The sequence below is a fragment of the Phascolarctos cinereus genome, unplaced genomic scaffold (assembly GCF_003287225.1).
Source record: "Phascolarctos cinereus isolate Bilbo 61053 unplaced genomic scaffold, phaCin_HiC Scaffold_3;HRSCAF=262, whole genome shotgun sequence".
In the NCBI taxonomy this organism is placed as follows: domain Eukaryota; kingdom Metazoa; phylum Chordata; class Mammalia; order Diprotodontia; family Phascolarctidae; genus Phascolarctos; species Phascolarctos cinereus.
In genome coordinates, this window is record NW_027555736.1 from 42219549 (window position 1) to 42233114 (window position 13566).

The 13566-nt window shown below is 39.4% G+C and overlaps 1 protein-coding gene across 1 annotated transcript in view; it reads left to right on the forward strand.

Annotated features, from left to right (window-relative positions):
• LOC110213968 (scavenger receptor cysteine-rich domain-containing protein SCART1-like) overlaps positions 1 to 7973 on the forward strand; it is a 49976-nt gene extending 42003 nt beyond the window's left edge. Inside the window, 3 exon segments of the mRNA XM_078151596.1 lie at positions 1803 to 2001; positions 5609 to 5706; positions 7780 to 7973. Of these exon segments, the coding sequence (XP_078007722.1) occupies positions 1803 to 2001; positions 5609 to 5706; positions 7780 to 7973 (491 nt within the window).
• The last annotated feature ends 5593 nt before the right edge of the window (positions 7974 to 13566 follow it).

The window sequence follows — 13566 nt, forward strand, 5'->3', positions numbered from 1 at the left end:
TGGAGTAAAATGATGAAAACTGTGCCTTGAATGATTTTGTTAGCTATCTGGCTGATAGACTGGATACTTCTTCTAGTATTCTAAAATCGACTTGGAGAATGCAGTGTTCTGTATAGCATACCTTAAATTTTGGAGGCTGTCTTGAGACAATGGGCTAAGTTATAGGAATCAGGAATATTCCATGAACAGACTTGGGGATACATGTGCTTAGTCAAGAAGGGATCAGTGAACTCTTTTTTTTTTCATTAGGCAATGGGGTTAAGTGACTTGCCCAGGGTCACACAGCTAGTAAATGTTATGTGTGTGAGACCAGATTTGAACTCAGGTCCTCTGAATCCAGGGCCGATCCTCCATCCATTGTGCCACCTAGCTGCCCTGTGAACTCTTATTTGTGGTGGTCAATTACATCTTTGTTTTTTCTCCTCCACATATATTTTTTGTTCCAGCAGGTTTCTATATATTTCATGTATGTGCATATGCAGGTCTATAATAGGGTTTTATAATTTAATTCTTATAAACTGTTAGCTATATAGACTTTGTGTAGTTGGATTCCACTCCCTCTTTTGTATTTTTAGATTTACCTGTGCTATTATTGAATACTAGGACAGACGAATGACTTTTGTCAATACGCTTACTTGGCACATTGGGGGAAAATAATTATTTTCATTAAGCAAATGGAAATTTATCATTTCTTTAATTATTTTAAAACATTATTATGAGAATGGGTCCATGGGCTTCATCAAAGGGGTCTGCAACATAAAAAAGGTTGTTTAGATCTCCTGCTCTAGTGTTACTACAGCAAGGATGGGCAACAAAGTGAGAGAGGCATACTTGATTTTGATCTTTTCCATTGGACAAGTCTGCTATGTGCCAGAGATATAAGTGTCCAGTCCAGGAGTGGCTACTTGCCTATTGGGATATACATAGATATTTATGTGTCTTTTCTCTATTAGTTCTATTTAATGATTCAACTTTTCTAGGGTGCAAGTAGTGGTAGTAGTAGTAGTAGTAGTAGTAGTAGTAGTAGTAGTAGTAGTAGTAGCAGTCATCATCATAGTTGTAGACATAGTAGCCACAAGAGTAATAATTCTTTTCCTCAAACATTAAAAGAACCTGGACTTCTATACATATACAGGGTTATGAGTTATACACATGAAAAAAATACAACATAGAGGGGATATAGCACAAAGCAGCAAAAAATCAGGGTCTAAGCTGTATACCTATTTCTGCCTTCATTCCCAGAGTTCCTATCACTGAGACTGATCGGTGATATCCACCACTGTTCTGGGAAACTGGAGGTTTTTCACAATGGCACATGGGGAAGTGTCTGTGACACAACTCTGAGTGACATGTCCCTGGCCATCATATGTAAATACCTGGAATGTGGAGACTGAGGATGGCAGATGTGGAAACAAGCTGCAGCCAACTTCCGAATGTCTTGGTTGAGTAACGTTCATTGTTGGAAGCAGCCCAATGTGTCTCTCTGGCATTGTCCATCTGGCCCTTGGCAGCAGCATCCCTATCATCCTGAACATAAAGTCTGGATCACTTGTGAAGGTGATTGCTCTGCACAAGAGGCTCTGAGTTGAGGTAGCCAGAATAGGGCAGGGGAAGAAGAGGGATTAAATACTCATTTGAGGCTTGTTCTTTGTAGGAAGTTCAGAGGAAATACTCAAGGGGACAGCAAGCACACACAACTGCTCCACTTCCCACAATTGCACAGGTATCTATAGTCCCAAGCTTTGTCCTTTCTCTCTGCTGCCACCTGTTCTCTCAGTAACACCCAGCAGATGCGTTTTCAGAGGAGAGGCTGCGGGTCAAGGGTGGAAAGGACAGCTGCTCTGAGCGAGTGGAGGTCTGCCATGGTGGCTCCTGGGGAACAGTGTGTGATGATTCATGGGACCTGCAAGATGCTGAAGTTGTGTGTTGGCAGCCAGGCTGTGGCCCAGCTGCATCTGCTCCAGGAGAAGCTGCCTTTGGACCAGGGATGGGGACTGTTTGGTTAGATGAGGTTCAGTGCAAGGGGAGCTAACTGTCTCTTTGGGACTGTCCTGCAGAGCCCTGGGGATGCAGTAACTGTGGCCACAAGGAAGATGCGGCTGTGGAGTGCTCTGTTGAGTGAGGGGTCCCTGAGCAGAATGTGGGATTGGCTGGGGGAGACCGCCAACAGCAGCATGAATACTATCTCTTCTGAGATGGTGGACCATAACTCTGCCTGTTCACCCTGGCACCTTCTCATTTTTCTCTGTAGGTGAGAGACAATTTACTGCATCACCACCTGACACAGGTAACCCTCTGCCCTTCTCTGTCCTCGAGAGAGGGCTTCATTCACTGCGTCATCCTCAAAGAGAATTCCCCCTGTGTCACAGAATACCTGCTAAAACAAAAGTCAATTCACTGGTGGTACCTTGGGCAATGTGCGTACAAAGAAATCCTGTGTTCTCTACAGATATAAGTAGAAGACTAAGACTTTTCTTAACCAGCCATCAGTCAAACCCTTCAGCCAAGAGTATTTCGGGGTCTGGATAACAAGTTGGTGAGGATGATCCTCACTGTGGTGACCAATTGTCTTTTAAGATTCTTACTACTCCAGCCTATCTCCCCCAACTGCCCCAGAGAGATTCACAGTGCCTGTAATTGTCTCCATCATCCAGGGAACTCTTGTCTGTCTGCTCCTCATATTCTTGGCAATTCAGCTGGAAGCCAGTGCAAAGGTAAATGACAAAGGACATAGAATGTAAGGTAGTCATTGTACTTTTTAAATGAGGAATGAGATCTGTGGGGAAAAGAAAGGGAAAAGTAAACAAAATGTCTAATTGAAAACTTTTCTGTTGTTGCAACAACTGATTTGGGAAGAAATAGCCCAGGCAGGAACATATTTTCTAAAAGATACTGTGATTTACATTCATTCATAACTGATTCATGATTTGGGAGGCTGTTCCCAATTAATTTTTACTACCAGTAGCACTTCTGGGGATTATTATACCCTGGCCAGGGATGGGGAACTTGTGGCCTTGAGGCCATATGTGGCCCTCTAGGTCCTCAAGTGAGGCCCTTTGACTGAATCCAGAATGTTCTGTGAAGTTTGCAGACCTAGTAGTGCTATTGCTGGATCAAAGGATATGCACAGTCTGGTTGCCCTTTGGTCATAGTTCTAAATTGCTCTCCAGAATGGTTGGATCAGTTCAAAACTCCAGCAGTGCATTGGTGTCCCAATTTTCACAATCCTCTCTAACATTTATAATTTTCCTTTTTCTGTCATATTAGCCAATCTGACAGGTGTGAAGTGGTATATCAGAGTTGCTTTAATTTTCATTTCTCTAATCAAAAGTGATTTACAGCACTTCTTCACACGCCTATCTATAGCTTTGATTTCTTCATCTGAAAACTGCCTGTTCATATTCTTTGGGCATTTATCAATTGGGGAATGGTTTGTGTTCTTATAAATTTGACTCAGTTTTATACATATTTGAAAAATGAGGCCTTTATCAGAGATACTTAGTTTTCTGCTTTCTTTCTAATCTTGGTTGTACTGGTTTTATTTATGTGAAAGCTTTTTAATTTAATATAATCAAATAATCTATTTTATATTTTATAATGCTTTCTATATCTTGTTTGATCATGAACCTGTATAACTCACTTAACTTTTCCTTTAATAATTTGAATGCTATGCTACTTGGTGCATATATAAATTTAGTATTGATATTACTTCATTATCTATGGTACCTTTTAGCAAGATGTAGTTTTCTTCCTTATCTCTTTTCCTTAGGTTTAATTTTGCTTTTGCTTTGTCTGAGATCAGAATTGCTATCCCCTCCTTTTTTTTAAACTTTAGCTGAAGCATAATAGATTCTACTTTAGCCCCTTACCTTTGCTCTGTGTGTGTCTCTCTGCTTCAAGTGTGTTTCTTGTAAACAACATATTGTAGCATTCTGGTTTTTGACCCACTCTGCTATCTGCTTCCATTTTATGGGAGAGTTCAGACCATTCACATTCACAGTTATGATTACTGTGTATTTCCCTCCATCCTATTTTTCATCCTGTTTGTCCTCTCTCTCCTTTCATCCTTTCCCTCTCTGACAGTGTTTTGCTTCTGTCTACTGCCTCCCTCACTCTGCCATTTCTCCCCTTTATACTTAATTTCCTCCCTTCCTACTTTCCTGTTAGGTAAGATAGATTTCTATATTTAACTAATCATGTATATTAATCCCTCTTTGAGCTGATACTGATGAAAGTGAGGTTCAAATGATTCCAATCACCCATCCTCCCATCTTTCCCTTCACTGTAATAGGTTTTTCAAGCCTCTTCATGCGAAATAATTTATCCCATTCTACCTCTCCCTTCCTTCTGCACCCAGTGTACTCCACTTTCTCATCCTTTAATTATTTTTTATGTAATTCCCTCAAATTCATATTCCTTCTAGTTGTACTATTATTAGTTCAATTTTAAAGAATTACATGTGTCATCTTCCCATGTAAACAGTTCAGTTCCATTCAGTCCCTTATTTTCTTTTCTCTTTTTCGCTTTTTAGGCTTCTCTTGGGTCTTGGATATTGGAGATAAAAAAAAATTTTGTTCAATTTTGGTCTTCTTATGAAAGCTTGAAAAACTTCTATTTCATTGAATAACCATTTCCCCCTTGAAGTATGCTTAATTTTTCCAGGTGGGTGATTCTTAGTGTTCATCCTAGTTCCTTTGCCTTCCATAATATCATGTTCCATGACCTCTGATCTTTTGATGTGACAGCTGCTAAGTCATGTGTAATCTTGATTGTGGCTCCCTGATATTTGAATTTTTTCCTTCTGCCCACTTGCTGTGGTTTTTCCTAGACCTGATAGTTATATAATTTGGCTATAATGTTCCTTGGAGTTTTTATTTTGGGGTCTTTTTCCTGAGGTGACTGGTGGATTCTTTTGATGCTTATTCTGCCCTCTGGTTCTAGGATATTATGGCAGTTTTCCTTGATAATTTCTTAAAAGATGCTGTCCAGGTCCTCCTTTTGATTATGACTTTCAGGTAGTCCAATGATTCTGACTTTGTCTCTCCTGTATCTATTTTCCAGGTCAGTTGTTTTTCCAATGAGGTATTTTAAATTTTGTTCTGTTTTTTTTTTAATTCTTCTGAATTTGTTTGATGGATTCTTGATTTCTCATAGAGTCATTAGCTTCCACTTGCCTAATTCTAATTTTTAAGGACTTATTTTCCTCAGTTAGATTTTGTACCTCTTTTTCCATTTGGCCAATTGTACTTTTTAAGCAGTTGTTTTCTTTTTCTAAGCTGTTGACTCTTTCCCCCCCTATAATTCTCTTGCATCACTTTCATTACTTTTCCCAATTTTTCTTCTACCTCTCTTATATGATATTTAAGCTCCTTTCTGAGCTCTTGCATGGGTTCTTTCTGGGCTTGAGACTACTAGACATTGTTGTCTTCTTCTGACTCTGTTTCTTGCTCTTCTTTATTACCATAATAACTTCCTATGGTCAGATTATTTTCTTTTTTTTTGCTTTGTTTTTCCCCTTTCTTTTAAATTTAAACCCTGCTCTCAGAGAAGAAGTGGCACTGACTCAGGCTTCTTGTGCCAGGGGATGCAGGCCCTCAATATTTACCAGGTGCTACACTGATGTTGCCCTGAAGCCCATGGGGGATCCTCATGTCTGGTGCTGCATTGAGGGGGTGAGGCAGAGTGTGGCTGGTGCTGCTGGAGGCTGTAGGCATCTGTCAGCTTACCTGGTGCTGAGCCAGTGTCCTATTGCTGGTGTCTGGGGTGTGCTGAGGCCAGTAGGGTGTTTCTGTGTTTTCCGGGGACTACACTGAAGCACGTAACAGTCTAGCCACTGTCAGTTGCATGTTTGCTCAGGGCTATGCTATAGCATGTGTGGTTCTGTCCACGAGCTGGAGTCTGCCCATTCCCCTGGCTATGCTGAGGCACATGGGAGGCCCTGGTGTCGTCATTTGCCTGCTTCACTGCACTGGAACTCAGGATCTCTGGCTGGTTTGCTGAGGTGGAGTTTGCTGGGAGGCTTCCCATCCTGCATTGAACTCCCCTTTTACCAGAGTGAGACAGACCTTTCTTGCCGATCTTTCAAGTTTCTTCCCTGGGTTAATGGGCAGTTGATATACTCATGATACATATGTAGAGCACTTATCTGCCTTTAATGAATTTCAATCAACTAGTGTGAATTTTCTTAATTGTTGGGACCTGAAAGAATTGGCCCATGTGATTTATAAACCAATAGCTGTGATATCCAGAACATCATAAAGAAAAAATGAGATGTCTCAAGACAAAGAAAAGGGCACGTCTCATTTTTTTTTAAATGAAAAAGAGTACAGTACAGTCTAAAGACCAGTGAAGTTGACCTTGATTCTAGAATGTTTTAATAAAAAGATGGTTAATAAATTTATAGAAAGGGAAGTAACGATCACAAAAAGGAACGTGGCTTCATCAAGACCCCATGCTATTCTAATCTTATTGTCTTTTGCTACAGAGTGATTAAGTCGCCAAGTCAGTGGAATGATGGAAATGTAACTTACTAAGATTTTAGGAAATCATGTGACAAATTATTCCATGCTGCCTTGATACAATACCAGCAGAGCACTGACTCTAGGGTCAGAGACCTAGGTTCAGGTCCCACCTCTGATGCTTATTATCAGTATGACCTTTGGCAAATCACTTAACATCTCTAGGTCTCAGGTTCCTCAATCATAAAACGAGAAGGTTAGATGAGATGGCCTCTGAAATCCCTTCCATATCTAGATCTCTGATACATAAGCTTATGTGGACAAAGTGGTAACAACTACATGGATTCATAACAAATTGCATGTACAGACCCAAAAAGGAATCATTGATGGTTCCATGTGAACTTGGAAGGAGGCCTCATATGGAGTGCTCCAGGACTACATGCTTAGCTTTATGCTGCTTAAGATTTATATGAATTACTTTGGTAAAGACAAATATTCAAATTTAAAGATAATGCAAAGCTAGAAGAAACGCCTAACACACTAAATGATAGATTCAGGATCCAAAAATCTCTGGATGGAAGAGAACATTTTAATAAGATGAGTTATAATACTGGAAAAAATGAAGTTTTTGGCTACATTTAAGCAATGCAATAAAGCTTTTTTTCCACAATCCCCATATGATTGATTAAATTTTCTCACAGAAATTGGACTAGGCCCATAATTGAATATAAAGGGAGCTGACTTAGCTCTAGAACTGAGTCATAAGATGGAGTCAGTGTGGTTCACTTAACTCCCACAGTTCCCACAATAGGTAGAAGAAAGATGGTGGTTGAGGTTTTGTTTTTGAGGCTGATATACCAAGTTTAGACAAGAGCTAGTCCCTGAATCCATGAAGCTTATGAACTAGTAATGAAGATATGTGATATGCACAGATAACTATGGCATAAAATAACATGTTAGAAGGGTACAAAATGTAATAAATGAAGGGAAAAACTGTTATTGGCCAGAGGCACTAGAGAAGGCTCCTGGGGAAAACAACATTTGAGTTGGATTTTAAAGCCTAGGTTGGAGTTCATTAGGCTCTGAGCTAAAAGAAAGACATTCCAGGCAGATATAGCACGTACAAATATATGGAGAAACAAAGTATAGGCTTTACTTGTAGCACAGAGTTTATGTATTTGGCTGGACTATAGAACCCTTAGTGAGAAATCATATGAAATAAATCTGGAAATGTCATATGACACAGATTGCAAAAGGGCTTTGAGTATGAGTAATCTTTAAAAATAGATTCTTATAAGTAAGGAATTGTTTCTCATTTCAGCCTCCACAAAGAAACAGAAAGCTGCCTGTGAAGTTGTCTATGACATCATTGGTGAGAATTCGCCAGATGATAATTACAAGGAAATTGAGGAGACTGAGCTAAAGATTGCTGACAGTGCACAGGAGGCAATGTATGATGCTGCTGCTGAAATCGAGGATGCAGATAAAGGAGAAGAGGGGATGACCTCTTGCTGAGGTTTGTATAGTAATAATAACAGTGTCCTTTATTTGCAGTGCACAAGGAATTTTCCTAAGCATTTACACATATACACTTTCATTCATCAAAACATTCTTTTTGGATGTACATTATCAAACAGGGCAGCCTCACATAGTAGGAAAAGGACTGGATTTGGAGTCAATTGACCTGAGTTTGAATCCCAACCCTGTTATTTGACTGCTATGTGGCCTCTGGCCCTTAGTTTCTTCATCATCCCAAAGAGAAGTTTGAACCTCTGGGATTTTCTTGTTCCAAATTCTATGCTACAACGAATCTCTGAGACATAGAAGCCTTCATCAGCTGCTTGCTTTGGGGAAACAGCTGCTTCTGTTATCCAGTGGGATAAGAGTTTTATCTTCTATGAGTATGTCCTTAGGATTTACTGAAATTGTTGTTGACCCTGTCTTTTCTGCTGTAGCCCATAGGATGTCAAATTCCATCTGACTATAAAAGAAACTTTTACTATAGTGGGAAGGAACTTGGGAATATAGATTATTATTAATTTTGAATAGACTGATTGGTAACTTAAGTTTCCAGTAATTTCACACCAATCATTTGGGTTGCAATGTATACTTAAATGGTGAACCTTTCTCTTAAATAGGAAGAAATGAAGGGAAATATAGCTTGTTTACTTTCCCTCTGTCACTCTCACATACATCAATAACCCAAAAATGGATGGAAACTTTTCAGAAAAAAAAAACCTCATGCTTCTGTCCCATTGCTTCTGATCAGACTCATTCATGTGTTTCTTACTGAGGTAGTCACCTGCCTATAGACTTTATCAGTCTTCATGATAAAGGAGAATATATGTACTGAGACTTGTATAAAACCATAGAGGTTAGGAGCCTGGGAAGCCATCTATTTGAACTCATACCTAGGGAGGAATTCTCTTTAAAATATTCTGGTTATTCAAAGACCTGCAGTGTTAAAATAACTCACAACTCCCTAAGGCAGTTCATCGTACTTTGGACAGCTCTGGCTAGGATGGGTAGATAGGTGGTGCAGTGGATAGAGTGCTAGGCCTGGAGTTAGGAAAGATTGTCTTTGTGAATTCAAATCTGGCTCAGACACTACTAGCTGTGTGACCCTCAGGAGTCGCCTAACCCTGTTTGCCTCCCCTTATCTGCAAAATGAGAAGGAAATGACAAACTACTCCAGTATATCTGCCAAGAAAAGTGACTGGAAATTGTCAAGAGGTTTTTCCTCATATCCAACCAAAATCTGTGTCGCAGTAACATCCACCCAGTGATCCTAGTTTTGAAGCTCATTGCAGATTGTCTGTGAAGTAAGTATTCAAATGCACTGATTATATCCCCCTAAGATTTCTCATGGAGTTAGACTAGAATTTGAGTCTTGCCACAGACAGTAGCTATGTTACTATGGGCAAATCATGTAATGTCTCTCAACCTCTACTTTCTCATCTGCAAAATGGGGATAATAATAGCACCTGCCTTCCAGGGTCATTGTGAATATCCAGTGAGATAACTCCTGCAAAGTGCCTCACAAACCTTCGAGTGCTATATAAATGCTGCTCTAGGCTTTTAAATATACCTATTTCCCTGACTAACTTTGAACAGCATGATTTTGAATATAATTCAATGTCCTTATTACATTTTTTTGGAGGGCATAGACGAAGCGGTCCTAACTTTTTGCTCATTTTTTTCAGAAAATATTCCATTCTTTGCAGGGCCAGAATCAGTCTCTGGGACAGAAAATAACATCCAGTGTTTGGCAGCCTCAGAACCTGGTTATGATGATGTGGACACCCCTGATACTGTGCTCTCTGTGTGACACTTGCATGAAAGATTTTGCATTGGGAGAAAACCAGTCTTCAGTCACTTATTCTATTTTTCTCTACCTTCTCATCATATGCATTTCATGCTTTTCCTTAAATAATCTTGGAAAATCTCTTCTCTAGCATTTAAGGAGGCTTTCTAATTTCACAGTTATTTCTTGATTCTTTCCCGCCCCATCACTCCCAATAACTTTTAATTTATTCTGTATACAGTATGTTCTGTACTTGTTTCTCTGTGGAAATATTGTACCCTTAATAGAATGAATGCTACTTAAAGGCAGGGGCCATCATGCTTTTTTATTTCAATCTCCAGTGTATAGCAAAGTGTCTGTCATATAGTACATGTTAAATAAATGAGTGTTGATTTGTTTATTATTTTGTTCAATTTGAGCCACTGCTTCCCCAGGCATCCCTTGGGAGAAGAAAGGAGCTAAGTTCCTATATACCATGATGTCCCACCATGGGTGAAATGGAGTGAGGTACAAAGGGTTCTAGCCAATGAAAAAATAAGAAAAAATAATTTTCCAAGATTTGTGAGCAAAACAGGACCATTATAGTGTTGGTCAGAGGACCTTCACCTTCTATTAGGATGAGTAGATGAACTCACCATTAGATGATAGGAAGAGGGACATTAGGGGTTGTTTTTTCCCAGGTTTGCAGACAGGAGCAATGTTCAGGCATACCAGCAGGTCATATATCCTTGGCCAAATTCAGGAACTTACTCCCAACTTCATTGTCTAGGACTTTAATCTTCAGTTATTCCTATATTATAGAACAACCCAAAGGGAACCTTCTGATACTCATTGAATGATTGGCTAATGATGGTAAGGAGAAGAATTTGTGTAGCAGACAGATCGTTAACTTTCATAGGGCATGGCCTAGGATTTCTTTCTTTCTTTCTTTCTTTCTTTCTTTCTTTCTTTCTTTCTTTCTTTCTTTCTTTCTTTCTTTCTTTCTTTCTTTCTTTCTTTCTTTCTTTCTTTCTTTCTTTCTTTCTTCCTTTCTTCCTTTCTTTCTTCCTTTCTTTCTTTCTTTCTTTCCTTCCTCCCTTCTTTCTTTCTTTCCTTCCTTCTTTCTCTTTTCCTCAGTGCCTACCAATTTATCAGGGACACCTGAATTCAAATCTTGCTTCAGACATTGGGTAAATCACTTCATCTTTAGTCTCTGGTTCCTCAACTGTAAAATGGGGATATTGAGTATCAAATGAGATAACACTTGTAATGGCAGATAGGTGGTGTAGTGGATAGAGTATTAGGTATGGAGCCAGTAAGACCTGGGTTCAAATCTGACCTTAGACACTTACTAGCTGTATGATCCTGGGTAAATCACTTAACCTCTGCCTCAGTTTTCTCATCTGTAAAATGTGAACAATAATAGCATCTAACTTCCAGGGTTGCTGTGAGGTAATGAGATAGTATTTGCTTTTATTTTTTTTAATTCTTTTTTTTTTTTTAGGCAGTTGGGGTTAAGTGTCTTGCCCAGGGTCACATAGTAAGTGTCAAGTGTTTGGTCTGAGGCAGGATTTGAACTCAGGTCCTCCTGACTTCAGAACCAGTGCTCTATCCATTGTGCCACCTAGCTGCCCTCCGAGATAGTATTTGTAAAGTGCACAGTGCCTGGCACGTAGTAGAAGTTACATCACTGCTATTATTGTAAATCATAATAATGTAGTTTTTAGTTAAAATGTCTCATGGTCAGCACAAATTCAAGGATGATATAAATGAAATCAGTTGCATAATGGGCTACTCTTTTGACCAAACTTTATTCTGCAGTGGCCTAAAAAATCATCAGTCCTTTTAATATTCATATAAAGTAAGAAGTTACATGAGAAAGTATTTAATACTAATATTTTTGGTATGTCATTATTGAATGTATAAAGAAACCTTAGGGATTTACATGTCTCTATACAGTTCTAGAGACTGAACTGGTGAGACAGGAGTTGATTTCTCGGAAAGGTTCACTCCCATGTTATGTTATGTTAAATATTTTGTTATAATATTTTGTTCTCTTATGTGTATAAGAAGACTTTCTGGTCTATATTAGCTTAGTATTTTTATATCTTTTGGATTTCTCTTAGGTCTGTATCTTGTTGATTTCTTGTAGTTGTATCCTGTAGTGGCTTCTAGGCTAGGACTTACCCAGAATAGTTTTGCAACAGTAAAGTGCTCTCATATAGCACCTGACTCAATCTTGGATGATCACTACCATATTTCACAGGATACACAGTTCAGCAAGTAGCTGGATTCTTCCTTCTTATGAGAAATATAAATACCCTAGGTAAAGAATGGAATGTTCTCTTCAATGCCATGGGATCTTAAAATTCTAAGAACTGGAAAGTACCTATGGAGTCATCTAGTCCATCCCCTGTCTAAATCAACATCCCTGAGAAATGATCACTCATATCCTATTTGAAGAACTCTGGGGACAGAGATCTAGCTACTCCATCTAGACTCAGAACTTCAGTTGGGGAGAGCTTCAATTGTCAGGAAGTTTTCCCCTTATGTAGGTCAACTTAAAGCTTGGGAGATTTGGTGTTGCTCAGACTTACATGTGAGGGACAGCTAGGTGGTGTAGTGGATAGAGCACCAGCCTGGGAGTCTGGAGGACCTGAGTTCAAATCCAGCCTCACACATAACACTCACTAGCTGCGTGATTCTGGGTAAGTCACTTAACCCCAACTGCCTCACAAAAACAAACAAAAAAAGCCTTACATGTGAAAGGCAGAAATTAAATTTTTTTTTTTAGGCAATTGGGGTTGAGTGACTTGCCCAGGGTCACACAGCTAGTAAGTGTCAAGTGTTTGGTCTGAGGCCGGATTTTAACTCAGGTCTTCCCGACTTCAGGGCCATTGCTCTATCCACTGTGCCACCTGGCTGTCCCCAGAATTTTTTTTTAAAATGGAATTGGGTTGAAGGGCCATAGCTTCCCAGGATCCTCACTGAACATTTTTCATTCTTGCCTTCATGACTCCTTCTGCATGGGAAGACCTGGAGGATATTGAAAGGGTGGGCTGAGACAGGAGTCTGTTGGTAAATGCTTTACAACTGGTTCTCTGGGAAAAAAGCTAGCTTTGCACACTTTCAAATTTAATCTAGAATATTAACCCTTTTTCAATCACTTTTTAAAGACTAGGAAATCAACAAAACAATAAATCAAGCCCTGATTTATAACATTTGCTGATTTCTCAGGTGTAAATATCTGAAAATTCTTGAGCGAGCTCCAACAGACTTCTGGTAAGGTAACGGGTGGTACCTCAGACCCACAGCATCTTCTGTGGATTGTTGGAAGGTAGCTCCCCAAAATGCTTTGATGGTTGGAAGCTAAATAAGATATTCTGACTCTAAATCTGGGTAAGAAATTTGAGGCATGTGGAGGAAAGTGAGTCCCTACTAGTGGAGGGAAGTGAGTTCAAAAAACAGACTAGAAACCTGTGAGCTCTCATTAGCTGCTGGGTTCGTCAGTTTTCTTAGAAAAGAAAAAAGGAAAAGAAAAGTTTAGACCTTGGGACCCATGACTATTGGAGCTGATAGTTGTTTTTCTTCTTACGGGGCAAAAATAGCTGAAAATATTTTCATAGTCTGATGATTGGGGGTGTGAGGGCCTATCTTTTTCTCTAAACAAAATAAAACAGCTTCTGGACTATTAACTAAGAAATGACAGAATCAACTCTTCCTTTTATGGGGAACAGCTAGAGGACCTCAACCTAGAGCCGTTAGGAGGTATCACAGAACCTATTAAATCATGACTGCGCTGATTACATTTCATAGTACCTTGTT